The 20,852-nt window shown below is 42.6% G+C and overlaps 1 protein-coding gene across 1 annotated transcript in view; it reads right to left on the minus strand.

Annotated features, from left to right (window-relative positions):
- RLF (RLF zinc finger) overlaps nt 1–20,643 on the minus strand; it is a 45,661-nt gene extending 25,018 nt beyond the window's left edge. Inside the window, exon 1 of the mRNA XM_060258655.1 lies at nt 20,431–20,643. Coding sequence (XP_060114638.1) covers nt 20,431–20,625 — 195 coding nt within the window. The 5' untranslated portion in view covers nt 20,626–20,643. The remainder of the gene's footprint in view (nt 1–20,430) is intronic.
- Nucleotides 20,644–20,852: the final 209 nt, after the last annotated feature.

Genomic DNA, 20,852 nt, shown 5'->3' on the forward strand with positions numbered 1-20,852 from the left:
CATGTCACTGTTCTTTGGGCCTTCCTAAAGCTTAAGTGCTGGTGCTAATTACTGTTATTAACCAACTCTTGAAGGGTAAAAAAAAAAAGGTCTTGAAAGCACTGCTATCTGATAGCTGTACATAAAGCCGCTACACTAGAGGAAAGTTTGGTCTACAGGCAGTTAAAGACACAACACTTGCACGCCCACCATATTTTGCACCCCCAAGGGAAACAGTGCACAATGAAGACTCAGAACAGAATCTTGTGGATGTGCTGTTCACATCCAGTCAGCTACCTGGCCAAGGCAATTACACTGCCTTAAAAAGCATCCAGTTTGCCAAGTCCATAGTGACATGGGACAATCAGGCGCATGCTGCACCTGTTCAGAAGCACCAAATGCACAGCTTAAGTGCAGCCAATCAACAGATGATATATGAGGGAACTTGACAACCAAGGGTCCTGACTTGGATGGCCCAGGCTAGTCCAATCTTCTCAAATCTTAGAAACTAAGCAGTATAGGCCCTGATATTTGGATGGAAGACCCCCAAGGAACATCAGGGTCATGATGTAGAAGTAGGCAATAGAAGCCCCCTCTGAACACGATTTGCCTTGAAAATGCTATAAAGCTGCCATAAATTGGCTGTGACTTACTTGACAGCAAACACCCCCCTCCCCCCGCACACACATTGGTACATACATACCACCAAGGGGAATTTTCCAGAGAGAGACTGGAAAATAAAGTGAATGGATTGGGGGCATGTTTTACTGATAAGTAGCAATGGGGGGCAAAGTAGCAAAGGGGTAGGACCACAGTTCACTGGTAGGGCATCTGCTCTGTATACAGAAGGCTGCAGGTTCAATCTCCACTTAAAAAGAGTAGGTAGGAGGTGATTTGAAAGATCTCTACCTTAAGACCCCAGAGCGTAGTTGCCAATCAGCAAGACAATGCAAGAATTGGTGAACCAACGGTCTGATTCAGTATAAGGCAAGTTCATGAAAAGTAAATACTAAATACAATCTGAAACTAAATCTCTCTCTTCTCCATTGCTGTTTACCAGCTTCATCCACACAGGTTATTCATAGAACTACCAGCCCCTGACCAGTTTGGTCCTTGCTCCGCTTCTATGATAAGACTGAGCTAAAGCTGAGGTTGTGTGTAAAAACATGTATGCAGCATCAACAAAAGTCTCCAGAGGCTGGAACATGTGTGCCCTATGTGGACTATACACACACCAGCTCTTTTCCCAGGATACAGCCAGGAAAAACTGGTGCCATGCATAACAAATCCAAGGTGGCATTACTGCATAACCGTCTGCTTCCCAACTGGTTCACAGACAGTATTGTCCTGTTTGTCTGCAGAACAACTCCCTCAAATCAGCTGAAGAGAAGCAACCAAACCCACTGGCTGGGAAGGGTTCCATAACAATGGATTTACTCATAAATAACCTGAGAGTTATTTTCTCATGAGCAGATCCGTGGGCGTGGAGAACTGTAGCCAGCCACCTGAAACTGAGTTCTTCCTCCCCAGTTATTTAATCTACACAGGACGATGAGCAGCAGCAGGCAGGCTAGCAAGAACTTAATTTCAGCCAGGATGCTGGGGTCCTTCTCTTCTGTGAGGCGGTCCACTAGCAACAACTCTCAAATAGGATGAGCTTGCAGGCCTGTGAAGATCCACTGCAGACCCTTTCAAGAGGTGACAGGGATGGGAGGAATTATTAGTCTCTCCATCTTCCAATAGGCAACTCTGATGCAAAAATACTCCGGTATCTTTGATGGCTGCCTGCATGGTAGAACTTCATGCTAAACAGAAGCTTTAGCACTGGGGTGTCAAATGTCCAGCCCATGGACCGCTTTTTGACCTTGGACTGCATCTTGCAGATCTGGCTCCTTGTGCCTTAGGAGAGGAGCATGGTCTTTAGCAGAATGGATCTGCAGGATCCAACCCGTTTTTTATAAATTTATTTTTGCTTTGGCTGGATATTGCTGCTTCATGGATTTTATGATGCCACATTTAGGCTTTGTTGTAAGCCCAAAAGTTGGATTTTTATCAAGAATGCTTCCCACAGATCCATTCTGCTAATGCTGGTAATTTCTATCAATGCAAGAATATATTAACAGGCCCAAGAGGCTCTTCTCTGCTAGAGAAAGAGATCTGTGGAATCCAACTCATCTTTTTTAAAAGTTTAAGGAGCTCCTATCTCTTATGAGCGCAAACAAATAATGCTTTTAGTGAACTGCTTTACATGCATGGCCACTGCAACCCTTACCCCCTTGTATGGTAGGCTAATGAAAATCTTATGGATTTAAAAGCGGCAGTAATATGCTTTGAAAACACACTCCCATTTTCACCACTTGCCTCATCACTACAAAGCACTATGAATTTATGGACAATTTTTGATTCTAGTTCTGCACCTCCGAAGGGATCTTCAGTTTCTTAAATAGTAATCTCTCATGTGGAACACTGGACCTTGTTTCAGACAGGAACGAGCTCACAATGCAGTTTGTGATGCAGGCTGTGGCAGAGGGAGGTCTGCAATCTCAAGTGCCCCTAAACACACAAATGTGTTCCAGTGCTCACGGAAAAGAAATTCTCCTCTCCCCCTGCTTTTGTGGTACTCCTTGAAATACAGATCCAGGGGGGCTGGAGAACACTCAGGCAATTTGAGGGGTGCAATATGGGGGCCTATGAGGGAATGTGGGGTCCATCTGCATTTCTACAGCACTGGCCACTCATGCAAGTAGAAATACAAACAGTGCAAGTGGAAACTTCCAACCTCCAAGTCTGTGGACCCATTAACGTTCATCCAAGCTCTCGGAAAGAGACAACTTGGTAAATTTCAGCAACAGTATTTGAGAATTCAGCAAGAACTAATGAGGCTGCAGAGGAAAAACACACCTCTAATCTGAAATGGGAAGCAGAGACTGCTTGACCGGACTGACTACTAGCAGCAATGCCAATTTATTGTAGATTATTTGCTTGAACAGCTGAAGTTACACTTCCTGATCTGTCATTCCTATTTACTGAGGAAGGCTAGGAATTTGTCTTCCAGTCTTTGGCGACCATAGTTGTTTGCCATAAATTCTCTGACATAATAGCTGAAAGCTGTAAAATCCACCTGTGACTTTTTTATGGTGCTTGGATTAATGTCATTAAGGGCACCAATTTAAATTAAGCCAGAAATACTCAAAGCATGTAGCCACGATCCATTATGCCAATCTGTAGTTTTCCACCCACTCTTTCACCAGCGTTGCAAATAGTCTCTGTGATGGAAGGCCTTTCAGCCCAGAATTCATGTCAACGTCATATTAATTTGGGTCTGCGGGCATTCCAGGGTCAGAGAGAGAAAAAAGTGTCCCTTTGTAACCTCAAACTGGTACACAGGAAATGTACATGCAGGTGTGGGAATGAATTACAATCCACCGTAAATTCATGCCAGTACCACAGAAACGCAGAATGACCGCAGCTAGGAGAACAAAGCCAGTCCCAGGTCCCACTTATAACCAAGAGTTACATCTAGAGCCATTATGCTGGGAAGACTAAAGTGATAGAATTAACGCTCTTTCTTTGGAACAGTAAAGTCATTGGGGGTGGGAAGAAGGATTATAAATTCTGTGTACAAAGAGAAGAAGCTCTCTAGCCTGTCATATTAAAACTTTGTCCAGGTTAAGTCCTGAGTGCAGAGGAAGGTGATTGCCTGTTTTCTTTGTATCCTTGTTCAGCCTGAAGGCTTGAACAGAACATGTATATTCTTTTAGTTCATTTATTAGGTTTTGTTATATTTTGAATGCTTTAGGCTTAATCTCTGAAAACACCACACAGCATGAACAACACCTATTCAGTTTTGCTACCTAACGCATGGAAAAGGGGACAGGCAGCAGGTAAGTTTGACATTCCTAGAGTGCAATGGATCAAATTTGCACAATTGCCCCCACACTTGGCAGGAGATATCCAAGCTACAGTTTGGCACTTCAAGTTCCAGCAGAAACTTGGGACAGCCACTGGGTTTTCTAACCTCCTAAGGACCAACACTAAGAAATAGGAGGGGCTTGCTTGCAAGTCTGTTCCTTCATAGCACCATTTTGACTTTTCTAAAGGCCTGATGCAAACAGATTTAGACATTTTATCCATTGTTGCAAGTTTATGCGGTATCATGAAGTACTGGCATATATGGATAAATATTTTTTTTTTAAGAGTCAAGTGTACGAATGGCAGGGCTTTTTTTTTTTAGCAGGAACGCAGTTCCGGCTGGTTTTGTGTCAGGGGTGTGTGGCCTACTATGCAAATGAGTTCCTGCCGGACTTTTTCTACAAAAAGCCCCATGGAAAACAATGGTGATGTCAGGGGTGTGGCTTAATATGCAAATGAGTTCCTGCTGGGCTTTTTCTTAAAAAAAAAAGCCCTGATGAATGGGCACAAACTAACATGAACCAAGGTCTGTGATGAACTGAGTCGATTTGTTGGTTCACAAACCACAATTTGAGCAATCGCATTGTTCACGAACTGCCATATTTTTGTTGGGGTTTGCAGGGCTCTTTAAATGCCTTCCCTTTACTCACTGTGGTGAGCCACTGTGATGACATGACTTAGTGAAGGGAAGGCATTTAAAATGCTGACCCCCCACCGCAGAAGCTCCTCCTAACTGACAAACCAATGACCCAAGAACCATTATGAACCTCCATTTTCCCAGTTCTTTGCATTTTGACTCAGACCATCCCAATATACCAAATAACACAAAACTGCCAAGATATACTGCAAGGTCCTGCCCTATCAGTAACATGGGAGAGAAAGTTTTCCATTGTAGAAAAGTCATACAATAACATGTATTTTCCAGAGGACATTTTCCATTTTCAAGAGTAATTCAGAAAATCAACTAACACGACAAATATGTGCAATGTCAGTCAAACGGGGCAATATCAAAGTTTCTGCAGGTGGCTACCTCAGAAAGCACATACATTGAAAGATACTGATACACATACACACACATTTTAAAAGTATCATGCACAGAATGAAACTTTCAATAGAGTACTTCAGTTCAACTACTTTGGGTTGCTAGAAAAACACTTCTGAGACATAGCACATTGTTTGTGTGTGTGTGTGTTGAATTTAAGCCTAGTGAATCATACCCCCAACTGATCAGAGACATCTGGAAATTTCCAGCTTTAATTTTTCCAGAAAACACATGAGCCAAAACTAGAGCCGGTGCAAAGGACTTAAGTTTTTCTCTTATCATTCATAAACATTTGTAGCATTCCTTTGGCCGGACTCTGCACTGCACAGAGTGGCACTGGCCGTAGTCACTGCTTTCTGCAAAATGCCATACTTTGATAATGGCCACATATAACTTCCACTATGGTTTCCAACTGGCAAAGGTGTCAGACAAGGATGTATTTTTGTCTTCCTATCCATTCCATCAAATATGCAAAATATATCATAAGGAAAGCTGTGTTAGATTTAGATGAAGGCAGAGTAAAAACTGGTGGAAGAAACATTAACAATTTGAGTTAGGCAAATGACACCACTTGCTGTTAGTATATAATGAAGACTTGAAACAACTATTGATGAAGATTAATATAGAAACCGCTAAGAAGTAATGACTACTGGGGAATTACATAACTTTTAAGGCATGAAGAAATTGAAATTGTTCTAGATTTTCTATTCCTTGACTCTATCAACCAAGACGGAGACTGTATGCAACCAAGAAATCAGAAGGAGCTGGCCAGACACTAAGAGAAAATTGATATAAAACATTTTCCAGATGGTATATTACTCCAAAGGATATAAAGAAAGTTGACAAAAATTACAAAGGAAAATGTTGGAGATATCAAGATATAAATAGAACCTTTTACCATATGTGGTGGGACTTGTAAAAATGCAAGATATCGGAAGGAAATACATGGGAAAATGCAGGATATATTGAAATTTACAATCTAGTGGAAGTTAAGAATATGATATTAGGAATATTACCTAACAAGTTACCAAGAGTGTTCGAATAGATATTTGAATATAAGGTGACAGAGGCTAAAATAATTTACTTCACAAAATGGTAATCAGACGGTTCTCCAAGCTTAGAAGAATGGGAAAATAAACTTGCTGACTATGGAGTAATGATGAAATTAACAATTTATTTGAGAAACAGAACAATTTCAAAATCTGAGGAGAAATGGAGAGTTTATGCAAGCAGGAGACAAATTTAGAATGAGAAAACAGTTTAAAATTGTATGTAAATGCATTGCAATGCATATGACAGTACTACAAGGCAGAGCTGAATGAGAACAAGTTCTGATTATAAATATATACGGAACTGGATTTGGAAGAATTTTTTTCTTTATTGTGAGATATATAATGGATTGTTCCTTAAGCTTTGCTGCATTAAAACTATAGACAGTAAGTAGAAATGATGAAATGTAATATAGAATATGTTGTAATAATGAAACTAGCAATATACTTGTAAAATAGATCAATTATAAAATTTGAAATATAAAATGTCTAAAGTAAGGATTTTTGTAATCTATTAAAAATGTCCCAAAATTGTGATGAATTGAAAAAAATTAAGTTATGCTGGAGAAATAATTTTTGTTTCTTGTGTGATATACTCGGCAATATATATATATATATCCCTTTCTTGCTTCTGTATCCCTTTATTATCCTTTAAAAAAATAAAACAGATATTTGAAAAGAAACCAGAGACTGCGCAGGGCAGCCATGAAGGAGCTAGAAATGATCCTTAAGTGTCAAAAAAAGTATCATCGGTGAACAAGATAATTTATACTTTAGTGTTCCCCATTCCTGTGTATGGGTGTGAAAATCAGACAACAAAGAAAGCAGGCAGGAAGAAAGTTGATCCATTTGAAATGTGATGTTGAAGGGGAGGTTTACAGCTACCATGGACCACCAAAAACACAAAAAAGTGGGTTCTCAATTATATCAAGCCTGTATATTCTCCATAAAATGACTAAACTGAGGCTATCATACTTCGGTCACATTCTAGAAGACGAGCCACTGGAAAAGACAATAATGCTAGGAATAGTTAAAGGTAGTACAAAAAGAGGAAGATCCACCATGAAATAAATGCATTGATTCAATAAAGGAAAACACTGCTCTCAATTTGCAAGATCTGATCAATTCTGATAGGACGTTTTGGAGGTCTTTCACAGAATCACCATAAGTCAGAAGTTACTTGATGGTACACTGCACACACAACTTTCAATAGCTTAATTTATTGGTACCAACTTCTTTACACAGGATATTCCAAACTGCACAGGATATTCCAAACTGCACCACAGGTCCTTCTATTTTCCATTTAAGAATATAAGCATACATTTGCTGACAAGCATTTTTGCCCAAATTTCTGTAACATCACAACAATATAATGGCAAGGCAGTGTTACTGTGACTCTTACTTACGGTATGTGCTCGCCTGCATGTGCCTTACTGTATTTCTGCACAGTGCTAATCTCACAACCCTTGCAAAATAGATTCTGGTGGGTAGCTGTGTTGTTCTGAAGCAGCAGAACAAAGTTTGAGTTTAATAGCACCATTAGATCAGGGGTGTCAAACATGTGGCCCAGGGGCCAAATCAGGCCCCCAGAGGGCTCCTATCAGGCCCCTAAGCAACCAGCTATTACCTCTTTCTTCTCTCTCTCACTTCCTTCTGCAACACAGCTTGCTTTGTCAGGTTTGCTCAATCGCACAGCAGAGCTACAGAGCAAAGTCTCTATTTTCTCATTGGCTGAGGCTCCTTCTTTAGGGGGGGGAGGGATAACTTACTTTGCCAGGCTCTCTCCGTTGACCAGCATAGCTACTGAGTCAAGCCTCTCTCCCTTCTATTGACTGAGGCTCCTCCCCATCCTGTCCTCTGGGGAAGGAAGGAATGATCCAGAGCTTCCTTTGCCCAGTTCCCTTCTTTCCCTACAAAGAAAGCACCTTTAAGACCAACAAGTGCAAATGTTTTAAGAATGTTTTAAAGTTTTTAAAAAAATCTTTGTGTTTATTTGTGTATTTTATAAAGTTTATCTCTACATTTAATGACATTACATTTTATAACGCAGCCCAGTCCAACAAGGTCTCTTATGTCAGATCCAGCCTACATAACAAATGAGTTCGACACCCCTGTAACAAAGTTTTATTCAAGGTATGTTTGTGTGCACACACACTTCCTCAGACACAATGAAATGGAAGTTACCAGTCCATACAGATAGGTAGAGGGTTAGCAGTAAATTAGCATAATGAAGATGTTTGGCAGATTCAAGGATCAAAGAGGAATAACAAGTGTAGTTTATATGATGACCATTTGTTTGGGATTAATTCTGAAGGAAACAAAGGAAATAAATATGTCAAAATTGGAGATGGATGTACCCTTCTTAATTGTGGAATGCTGAGAGTAACTGAGACCCTGTAGTTATGCGCCATCTATTTCCTCTCAAGCACGGAGGTGACCTTACAGCATTTTTTTCTATGAAGTGGGGTGACTGGTTGTCCCCAGACCAGAGGAATTTATTCCAATCTGCCATTCCAAATTCCATTACGTTCTGCTATTCATTATGTTACGTTACAATCTACTATTCTAATCTATTATTCCAAATGCGAAATAAAACAAGCCAAAACAAAGAGGATGTATGGCCCTATTCGGGGACTGGTGAGAATACAGGTGTTAGGGCTGCATGAGATTAGCAAAAGAAAGTGAAATTCACCATATTAGCTATGTAGCACTCAGCGGAATAAAGGTGCCACATTTGCTCCTTGGGAGGACAGCTATGGCGAACCTGGGCTGTATAATAAAAAGTAGAGACATCACCCGGCCAACAAAAGTCCATATAGTCAAAGCGATGGTATTCCCAGTAGTAATGTATGGCTGTGAGAGCAGGACCATAAGGAAGGCCGAGCGCAGAAGATTAGATGCTTTTGAGATGTGGTGCTGGAGAAGAATCTTTTTTTTTTTTCCTTATATATTCATCATTTATTGAAATTAGTATATGTAACAGATCCATAGTAATAATAAATATTTAACAATTAAACAAACAAAAAATTACGTAGTTCACAATTATCCACTCATCCAGCACCCTGTGACCCGTCACCCTTGTTGCCCATACTTATCTATCTCTGCCTATTGTATGCCTAATACTTGATATAGCTCTCTGGACCACCTTGGCCCCCACAGCCTAGAGGGAACTATGTTCAAATTCACATCCCGGACCCTGTAAATTATTGACAGCCGCCAAAAACGGTGCCCAAATGTCCTCGAATTGTTGTTGTTGCATCATTCGTCGGTAGACCAGCCTTTCATCCACCGCCAATCGCAGCATGTCCTCCAGCCATTGCGCTACGGTTCCTGAAAATTCCGTTCTCCACATCTGCATGATTATCCTCTTTGCCGTCATCAGTGCCCGAAATCCCCAATATCGCTGTGGGCGAGACAACACCCATGCTGACGGGAAGTAGTTTAAAAGAACTTGCATGGCTGTGAATCTGTGCTGACCTCCCAATACGCGGTTTATCCACCTAAGTATATCGCCCCAGAAATCAAGCAGCACCGGGCATGACCAAATCATGTGGCTTAGCCCCGCTTCACCTCCCTGGCATCGCCAACATGCTGGTGAAGTCAAGAGGTTAAATTTGTGTAGTCGAACAGGTGTCCAGTAAATACGGAAATGAATTTTTTGCTGAATTAATATCAAGCGTTGATCTTTAGAAACTTTTCGGATCGCCCTGTTGATTGTGAACCATTGGAATGGTAGAATACTAAGGTTCAGTTCATCTGCCCATTTTACCCGTAATTCTTCAATTAACTGTTGTTGTTGCGTCCCATATCGAAAGTACGTGTACAGGGCTTGCACTGGATTATCTTGCTGCCATGTCCGCCTTAATACAGCTAAAAGGGATGGTGGATCAGGGGCAGCCAAGGCATCCGGACCCAGCAGCTGCGTCAGCGCCATCTTTATTTGGTAATAATGTAGCCATTGGTTAGATTCAAGATTATACTTGTCTTGAAGCTCCTTAAATGTCCAGAATTCTTCTCTGTTTGGGTCTCGTAGATGATCAAGAGTTGTTATCCCTTTTTCAATCCAACCCTTCCAAACCACTTGGCACCCTCCGATCCTCAATTCTGGGTTTCCCCAAAGAGTCATTGATCCATGTAAAAAGGCGTTAAAGCCTTGCTTGGACCCTATTAGCTGCCATAATCGCCTGGTGGCCTGAATTGCTGGAAGCAATACTTCCCCTTGGTAGTGCTTCGAACCCAAAACCTCTAGCGTAGAAAGAGGGGCCACTGTTGAAGCCTCGAGGGCCACCCAGTCTGGAGATTCCTTCCCTACATCTTGCCTCCACTTACTAACACTTGCCAACATATAGGCCCTATGGTATACACTTAAGTCTGGCATACCAAAGCCACCTTGATCAATTGGGAGCTGGAGCCTAGCCAAGGAAAGTCGTGGCCTTTTCCCTTCCCACAAGAAGTTTGTTATTAGAGTATTGACTCTTTTAAACCACTTCTGCGGAATATACTGATGGAGACCTCGGAGAACATAAAAGAAACGGGGGAATGTAACCATCTTAAGGGCATTCACTTTACCCCACAATGACAATGGGATGGGTTTCCATCGGGTGAAGTCAGCTTGTGTTTTCTCCAGGAGCTTTCTAAAATTCATCCCCACTAAGTTTTGACTTCGATTGGGAATTTGTATTCCTAAGTATTGAATCGAGTCCTCCTGAAGTCTAAACCGCCTTCCAACTGCCTCAGGAATCTTCTTACCGCCCACTTGGAGTACCTCAGTTTTCCCCCAATTCACTTTGTAGCCTGCAAGTTGGCCGAATTCTTCAGTAAGCTTAATAATTGCTGGAAAAGAGGACTCTGGCTCAGTCACCATCAAAAGGGCATCGTCTGCATATAACAGAATTTTAAATTCGCTGAGACCGTGCTTCATACCATATATGTTCGTCCTTTGGCGCACCGCCTGGGCGAGAGGCTCAATGCAGATGTTGAACAGGAGTGGGGAAAGCGGACACCCCTGTCTTGTGCCGCATGCCAGATCGACTACTCCAGACTGCTCTCCATTGACTCTAATTCTCGAGGTCGCATTCTGATATATCAACTGGGTCCACCGAAGGAATTCTTCCGGAAAGCCCAGGTATGTCATCGTCTTCCTCAGGAACCCTCTGTCCACACGATCAAATGCCTTCTCAGCATCAATAGAGATTAGAAACGCAGATTCCGGCTTCTCATTATAAGTGGCTATTAAGTCAGTAATTAACCGAACATTATCAGCTCCCGAGCGACCTCTGATAAAGCCTGCTTGAGCTCTGTTCACCACCGAAGCTATTACTGATTGAAGGCGTTGTGCTAATATAGCCGTCAGTATCTTGTTGTCAACATTTAACAAGGATATTGGGCGATAGCTTGAACAGAGATATGCGGGCTTCCCCAGTTTAAGAATCAGTGTAATCCAAGCCGCATTAAATTCTTTTGAAGGCATACCTTTGTCAAAAATTGCTTGATATGTCTTCAGCAACTTAGGAGCTAAGATATCCCTGGAGAAGAATCTTGAGAGTCCCTTGGACTACAAGAAGATCAAATCAGTTAGTCCTGAGGGAAATCAACCCAGACTGTTCCCTGGATGGTCAGATGCTGAAGCTCAAATACTATGGCCACCAAATGAGAAGGGAGCACTCACTGGAGAAGATCCTGATGCTGGGAAAGACAGAAGGCAAAAGAAGCAGGGGACGGCAAAAGTTGAGATGGCTGGACAGTGTTACTAATGCAACAAACATGAATTTGAGCAGATTTTAGAGGATGGTGGAAGACAGGAAGGCCTGGCGTGACTTTGTCCATGGGGTCACAAAAAGTTGGACTCGACTGTGCGATTGTACAACCACAATTGTTGTAAGGCTTGTTTTGAAACTGGAAAAGCACCACTACAAATAAAAGTGGAAGAGAACACTCCAGCCTATGAATAATCAGGAACCAACCAGAAATGAAACTGGAAAAGTTGTTACAGATCAGTGTAAGTGATTATTAAATCTTGTAAGCAAGCAATCACTTTGAAGGGCATTTTTCGTGTCCGCATGAACCATCTCTGTGTTGTCTCACAACTTTGACATTCTTTTCCTCTTCCAATTTTGCTCATCAGCAGAGGCATCCTTAACAATCTAACTTGCATTTCCTGTTGAGTCCCACCCCCCACCTTTTTAGATCATTAGAATGATCACCTCTAAGCCACATGGGTATCCGGTGGTGCTTTCACTGCATTTCCCTTTGGTTCTCTGACTCAAGAATTTTATTAAATTCCTATGCTCAAAAAGAAGAAGCGGCTCTGCAGAAACCCCTCTTGAAACTCTCATTTTGTTTCTTTTTTTGGTTTGTTTTTAAACTTAATTTACAAGCTTTGAGTCTGTCAAAGGCAGCTTTTGCAATAGAAACCTGATACCAGTATTTTGCCGGCTGTTTCCTCTCTCAGGATCACTAATCTTATCACTTTGTGAAAGCGCTCTCCCAAGATTCTGTCTGCCTCCATAAATCGTTTATCACCCACAACCAAGCCTCGGATAGCCAAACCACTATTTTCTGTTCAGAATTTAAAAAAAAAAAAATAGAACATAATACACAACATATGTATTGTGCTTTCCACAAATAAGTCTCACAAGAGAACAAAGTTTGAATCCAGTGGCACCTCTAAGACTAACAAAAAATTCTGGGTGTTAGCTTTCCCGTGCATGCACATTTCTTCAGATACACGGGGGTGGGGTGGGGGACTTCCTCAACCATTACATATAGGTAGAGAGAGGGTGGGGAGGATTAGTTGCTAGGTAGAGCTAATTAGAGTCAAGATACATAAGTAACTAGGAGATAAGTACAGCTAAGATTGGATTAATGCAGCTGGAAAGACCTGTGAATAGCAGTAAATTAGCATACAGATAATAAATGAGTTAAACAGATGTGAGAACTAAGTTTGAGTCCAGTGGCACCTTTAAGACTAACAAAGTTTAATTCTGCGTATAAGTAACAACTGACTGACTTAGTATGTATAGTAAGATAAGAACCTGATATATCTACTAAGACCTGGGGATTCCATTGCCTGAGTGTTGTAATAACCCATAATCCAGTAATCTCTTGTTTCCAGTCGATTTTGGAAATTCCTCTGCAATAAAACAGATACTTTGAGGTCTCCCACTGAGTACCCTGGGAGGCTGAAATGTTCTCCTACAGGTTTCTCAGTTTTGGGATTCCTGATGCCAGATTTGTGTCCATTTATCCTTTAGTGTATGTTCTGACCTGTTTGCCCTATGTAGATAACTGAATACCATTGTTGGCATTTAATGGCACACACAATGTCAGAAGATGAACAAGTGTATGCGTCCAAGATGGTGTAGTTGATGTTGTTAGGTCCAGTGACTATGTTGTCTGGGTATATATGGAAGCAAAGTTGGCATCTGGGTTTATTGCAAGCTCTGGTACCAGTGTCCATGTTCAAATTAAATGTATTATTGTGAGTGAAGAGTTGTTTAAGATTGGGGGACTGTGCGCAAGAAAAGGTTTGCCCTCAGTACCTGTGAAAGAGAACTGTCATTATCCATGAAGATATATTCAGGTTGGCAGCTGTGTTGGTCCGAAGCAGCAGAACCAAGTTTGAGTCCAGTGGCACCTTTTAGAGCAACTAAGCTTTTTTCAAAGTACAAGCTTTCATGTACATGCCCACTTGGAAGGTCATTTTAGTACCCTTACAAAACCATCTCTGCGTTGTCTCAAAGGGCTCTTGCAACTTTGAAGTTCTTTTCCTCCTCCAACTTTGCTCATCAGCAGAAACATCCATAATAATCTAACATGCAGAAAGAAGTTTTGAGTCCAGTGGCAACTTTAAGACCAACATAGTCTTAAGGTGTCACTGAACTCAAACTTTGTTCTATTGCTTCAAATCATCATGGCTACCTACCTGAATCAATCTAACTTGCATTTCCTTTAAAGTTTGCTCCCTGTTTTCAGATGCGAAGCTACACTGGTATTCAGTGGTGCTTTCATAGCATTTTCCCTTTGCTTCTCCAGCACAAGAATTTTATTAAATCCCTATTTGCCAAAAAAAGAAGTGGCTCCAAAAGAACCCCTCCTGAAACTCTCATTTTGGTTCTTTTTTAAATAGCTTACAAATTTTAAGTCTGAAGAAGTGTGCCTGCACACAAAGGCTTATACCTTGAATAAAACTTTATTGGTCTTAAAGGTGCCACTGGACTTAAACTTTGTTCTGTCATTATCCAGTAGATATTGTAAGTCATGGATGATGCGATGCACTATTTTGAGTTGAGAGCTGTGTGTGACCACTAGTGGTGTTCTGTTATTGTCTCTTTGGGGCCTGTCTTACAACAAGTTTTCTCTGGGTACCATCCTGGCTTTGTTGATCTGTTTCTTGACTTCATCAGGTAGATATTTTTGTTCCAAAAAGGTTTGGTGTAGATGTCTCACAAACCATGTTCCATCTAAGCTACAGTCTCTTGTGAGCAAAAATTCTACTTTGAGAGCTACTGGCATTAAAGTTGTGAGCTACTGCATAAATTAGTGTGCTCTGGGGTCATCCTTCCTGAGCTAAGACAAACATGTGTGAGCTGGAGGCTAAAAATCTGTGAGCTAGCTCACACTAACTCAGCTTAGAGGGAACACTGCTCACAACATTATCAGTGTATTTTTGATTGTGCAGTTCTACAAAGAATTACTCCAATCTGAACTTACTGGAAAGCACCATATTTACTGTTGGTTACCTTTTCCATAAGAAGCCTACTTTGTTCCATCTGATTTTTTGTGTCAATGTGCAGACTTGCACAATGGCCCTTTTTAACTTCACTCTTTACTCCCATACCTTGCTGCAGATATACTGTAAAAGATTCTCTCCTCTTTCTTCTTGGGATGAAGTATAAATACCGGAAGCTCTAGTCGTTCATATTCCTCACAGAATGAATTGTAACCCTCAATATCAGCTTTAGTTATTCCACCAACTATTTCAAAATAGGAGATAATTTCCTTCACCTATGACAACTTATAACTCTTGCTTGTTCCATGGTGCTTCACAACCAAGTTGCAATTACTTGAAAAAGTTTCACACAGGGCTCCGTATCACTTGTTCTTTTCAGTTCTTTCATTCTCCGCTGGAAGGCCTATGTTTAAGAACTTCCTTTACAAGTGATCAATATAGAGACCAGAGATCATCTCCAAGCCTTGTAAACATAGATTCCAGTTCCATGCAGCAAACGACATAATTAAGCTAAACTTGATTCACATTATGCAAACACATGATCAGACCTTTCCCCTTAATGAGAATGATTTATGCTATCATTTTCAACCCCATTTTTTCCGCTTTATATCTTACATAAGCTTACTCAGAAGCTCCTGATGTTTGCATACTGGATTCCAACAAATATTGTCTAAAACAAAGCCATTCCCACACTTTGCAGCATTAACAACAATAACAAAGCCAACAGAGCAATCACTCTTCCAACCTATGCAATGCAAAATATTACAGCATCCCATGAACACAAAGAATCTCTTCAAAAAGAGTCCGCAAGCTGCAACTGACTAGAGGTGTGCAAATTCCCCATTCCCATTTTTTTTCCTGGTTTGGGAATACTGGATCAAAAAAACCCTGTTTCCTGAAAAATCCTGGATCCTAATACCAATTCAGATCCAGGAGTTTTAGGAAATCCCATTTTTTTCAGGGTTAGTAGACCTGACAAGGAAAAGCAAGGGGCGGGGGGAATGTTGATCCTGAACTGACTTCTCATGCATCCTGGTTTAAACCAGGCTGCAAGAGAAGTCAATGCCAAGCTGAGGTGGAGGAGAGCTCTCTCCTGTCACTCCAACTGATGCTCTCGTGCAGCTCAGTTTAAACCAGGGGTGTCAAACATGTGGCCAAAGGGCCGGCTCAGCCCCACAGAGGGCTCCTATCAGGCTCACGAGCAACTCACTGTCATCTGCTTCCTTCTGCATCACAGCTTGCTTTGCCAGGCTTGCTCAGTTGCACAGGAGCTGCACAGCAAAGTCTCTATTTTTTCCATTGGCTGATCAGCATATAAAGCAACTTATGTACAAAAGTTCACAATGCCAAGCCATTTCATGTTTTCCTCTGGGCCTTAGGCTCAAAGTATTGACCATGAGATTTCTGTAAAGAATGTCAATAAATCAAAAGTATGTTTGCACCTTACAGACACACACCTGAACAACACCTGAACACCATACTCAGAATTGCTACAGCACAGACATTGTCTCCAGATTTTGATGCAATAATTCAGAACAAGAGGTATTAGTTATCAGAAACTGTGCTAATCTTTTAAGCATGTTCTATTTTAGGTCTTTTTTAAAAAAAATCTTTGTCTGCATTCTTTATAAAATTTATATCTACCTGACATTACATGGCCTGGCCCAACAAGATCTCATTTATGTCAGATCACACCCTGATAGCAAATGAGTTTGACAACAAGATCTCATTTATGTCAGATCAGATCCTGATAGCAAATGAGTTTTGACACCCCTGAAAAACCGAGTGAGCCTTGCTTGCTTTCAGTCAATACCTACTAAGGTTGAGTCATTTTGTTGTGTTGTTTATTTTGGATGTGTGTGTGTATCACGCCTGACAAAGCAACGGAGCAGGTTACCTGTCTTCAGAATTGAGGATGGCCTGTGTGTCTCTGTAGACTCGCTTTCATTCAATGAAAAGGCATGACCAGATCAGTAACTCATGCAGTCTTAAAGAATATCAAAGTAAAGGTGTGAGAATACAAAAGTGAAACCCTTGAACTGTAATTCAGAGAAGCACACATTAGCTATCAAAAGTTTTGCTAAGACTGCACCAGTAGTTCACTTGTATTCCAAAATGGATTTTGAAAACTTTTCCATTGCTATCAAACAGCATGGAGCACACTACCATAGGAATTAACACAAACATAAATGAGTAGAGTCTTCAATTTAAACTTGAAGAACCATCTCTTGGAAACTGAGTTAACTGGGAAGTGATTTAGTTGCTCATGCTTGCCTCAACATCCTATTTAGAAATGCAACAAGAACTCCAACAACTGAGAAATCCAACATGACAAGGAAACCAAAAATCATGTTTGAAAATAAACTTGCCTAAGGTTTTTTTTTTTAAGGACAATAAAAAGCTGGTCCAAAGCAGCTCTCCTTGTCAGAGGAAGAGCAACACAATGCCACCTCTGCCATCCAGTTTGGTTTAATCAAACAGAATGGGTGCTACAAGTTAAAACGCTCCATGCTTTTGTCCAGGTCAAAGCAGCTAGTCACAGGTGAACCTACGTTGACAGTACAGTAGAAGAACATAGTTGTTGTGCAAGCTCTATATATCCATCCTTGACTGCATGTTCCCCTGGCTCTTCTTCCAGAAACTGGGGGTTGATTTGCGTTCCAAACTGCTATCTTCAACTGCTGCAACCAATTCCAGCCTAAGTGGATGAAAGTCTTGTACCACTGATATACATGGGGCTGAATGGTGCCTGCCCACCTATGGGAGTGGTTTGTGGGGCTGATATCAATACATAAGTCTCTGAAAATACTTCATGTTATCGTCTACTTGGAAGTTCTTCTTAAAATAATCTTAATAGAACCAGACGTTAGCTTAGGCCTTCTCCATGCTAGTTTGGACTTCACTTTGTCAAAAAAATGGTACTACTGCCCAAAGATATGCCTTTGAATGCAAGAATCTATGCAGAACCCAAAGTCCTTTCCAAGCCCAAACCCCTCTCCTTCTCTACCAAGCACTGGACTCAAGAAACCCCAAAGAAAAACATTGTACCATATTGTTACTTTACAAAATGAAAGCTGTGCTTAACCACATTACATTGGAATTATATTTCCGTTTGTAATAATGCACACAAATAAAATGTTGGTTTTGGAAAGTGCTGTCAAGTCACAGGCAACTTATGGTGATCCCATAGGGCAGGGGTGGCCAACGGTAGCTCTCCAGATGTTTTTTGCCTACAATTCCCATCAGCCCCAGCCATTGGCCATGCTGGCTGGGGCTGATGGGAGTTGTAGGCAAAAAAACATCTGGAGAGCTACCGTTGGCCACCGCTGCCATAGGGTTTTCAAGGCAAGAGACTTTTCAGAGGTGGTTTTCCATTACCTGCATCCCATAACAACCCTAGCATTCCTTGGTGTTCTCCCAGTCAAACACTAACCCTGTTTAGCTTCACGAGATCTGATGAGATCAGGCTACTCTGCACTACCCAGGTCAGGACAAATAAAATGTTACTCAATGTAAAGTTTTTAGCAGAGCACTAGTTTACTATTTTGTAACTACCATGCTTTTCAGGGTGACTTACATAAGTCTATCATCCTGCATTTTGGACTCAAAGTCACACTGTAAGGTTGGTAAGGCTGAGAGAGGGAGCTTACCTCAAGATCTTTGGCTCACTTCATGACTGAGTAGGGATCTGAAGCCAGATCTCCTTAGATCTAGTCCATCACATTACTGAAGCACATTACTGAATGACACTGGCTCTCCCTAGCATATAGCCTTCATGACAACAGGAGAAAAACAGTGAAAATTCCATTTCCAAATAAAAACAAGATCTGACTAATCTTTCTTTCCAAAAAACCACTACTAATCAAAGACTAGATCAGTTTCTGCAGTGCAGAAAGCCAAATGTGTATCTTGCCATACATGGACTCATTAGAAGAAATCCTGCTATTTTTAAAGGAACCACAACACTCTTGTTTTTGCCTTAACACACCAATGGTTTTGAGTGATGCACACTTCTGGGAAGGTAAGGTCCAGTGAACACAGATGGGCCTATATTTGAGTTAACACACATTAAAGATTACAGCTCCTCTTCTGCAAGACAAAATAAGCTCAAACTCACCAATCCTTATGCCACCATGCCAATCTCTACCAAGCCTACACATGTCCCAACAAACACCTTGCCAATCCACACAGATAGTAGAAGACAAATCAAAGCACACATCTTAACCAAACAGACACTCCCAACCTTCTCTGGAGAAATGAAAGATGCCCACATCCATTATGAACTTCTGGGTTGGGTTTCAATGGCAGAGCATCCTCTTTGCATGCAACAGGCAACAGGTTCAATCCCCAGCATCTCCAGTTAAAATGAACAGCTAGCAACTAATGGTCCAGATCTCTGTCAAAGACCCTGGAGAGCTGGTGCCAGTCAGACTACGCAAAACCAGCCTTGAGAGATCCAATGACTATAATGGAGCTCCAATTTTTCAACACCATGTGCTCAATGTTCCTTTTGATAATGGAGTTGAAGCACAATGCTACTTTGCATGTAGCGAGTCTAGAGTTCAATTCCCAGCATCTACAGTTAAATGTAAACAGAATAAGAAACCTGAAAGATCTCCATATAAAAACCCCAGAGAGATGCTTCCAGTCAGAGTAGCAAGGCTAGCCTTGATAGACTCAACGGTCTCAGTGACCTTCATCCACTCAATACCAGTATTAATTTTCTAGTGATGAGGGGGCAGAGGTATAGTGCCCCAGGTTCAATCCCCACTCTCTCCAGTTAAAAGAACAAGGAAGTAAACAATATGAAAGACCTCTAATCTAAGATGCTGAAAAGCTGCTGCCAGACAGAGCAGACAATACAGGCCTTGACATAACAGCAGTCATACTTGGAATGGGACCTTCTTGGTGCTTTTTTGGGGGGTGGGGGGAGTGGCTCAGCAGTAGATCACCTACGTTGCATACAAAAGATCTAATCCCCAATATCTCCAGTTAAAAGGAAAAGGGTGTAAGAAATACAAAAGACCTCTATTTAAGAATCCAGAAAGCTGCTGCCAGTCAGAGTAGACAATTCTGGCCTCCACAGAACCACCACCAGACTCGGTATAAGGGAGCCTCCTGTGTTCAGTGCTTCTTTTGGGGAGATGTGCCCTTGCGGTTCAACAGCAGTACAGCACACAGAAGAGCCCAGGTTCGATCCCCCGGCGATATAAAAGACCACAAAAGCCCAAGTCCCCGGGAGAGCCGCTGCCAGCCCGAGCAGGCAACCCCGATCTAGATCAGCTTCCCCTCCCCCCCTTCCAGTTCTGATTCGCTACGATGCATCCACGAGGCGGCAACCAAAACAGGGAAGAGGCCGGGAACCCCCCAAGCTCCCGCCCACCACCACGAGGCCCCAACACCCCGCGGGGCCACCGCGGGCGGCGACGCTGCTGACGAACGCGCTGGGGGACACGGGCCGCGGGAAAACAGAACTCGGGCCGGGCCGTTAAAAAAACAAACCGAAATCCTGAGCGAAAAGGAGCCTCCTTCTTCTCCCGCCAGGCCCCGCCTCCCCAGCGCCCGGCAACCGTTGGCCGCCGCCGCCCTCCCCGCGAAGGGGCCCCCCGCACGGCGCCATTTCCTCCTCCTCCTTCCCCCCCCTCATGATGACCCCCGGCGGGGTTCCCTTCGCCGCCTCCGCCCCCGCCGGGCCCGCCCTGCCGGCCGCCCCTCACCTGACAGAAGCCCCGGCAATAGGCGCCCGACGAAGCCTCCGACACCTCCTGGTCGCTCAGCTCGGCCTGCAGCTGCCAGAGTCGGGAGCGGAGCCGCTGCATCTCCGGCGCCAGGGCCGCGTCAGCCTCGGCGTCCGCCATCTGCACCCGGCCCCACCGCGCGTAGGCAACCCTCACGTGACCCGCTGACCGCATCGGCCGAGGACGGCCTCACGTGACCACGCCTCCTCACTTCCTTCGCGGGAGGGCCGCGCCCGGCGTCGCTATTGGCCGCCGGCGGTGACGCCATTAGATCGCGCGGCGGGCAGGTTGGTTTGCGGGGTGGTCTTGGTGTGCGTGAGGGAGTTTTAGAAACCGTTCTTTGTTACTCGCCCTCTGTTACTTGCCCTTTCGTTTTGGGTAGTTGGATGGAGGGGGGGAAG

Source organism: Heteronotia binoei, chromosome 17 (genome assembly GCF_032191835.1).
Source record: "Heteronotia binoei isolate CCM8104 ecotype False Entrance Well chromosome 17, APGP_CSIRO_Hbin_v1, whole genome shotgun sequence".
In the NCBI taxonomy this organism is placed as follows: Eukaryota; Metazoa; Chordata; class Lepidosauria; order Squamata; family Gekkonidae; genus Heteronotia; species Heteronotia binoei.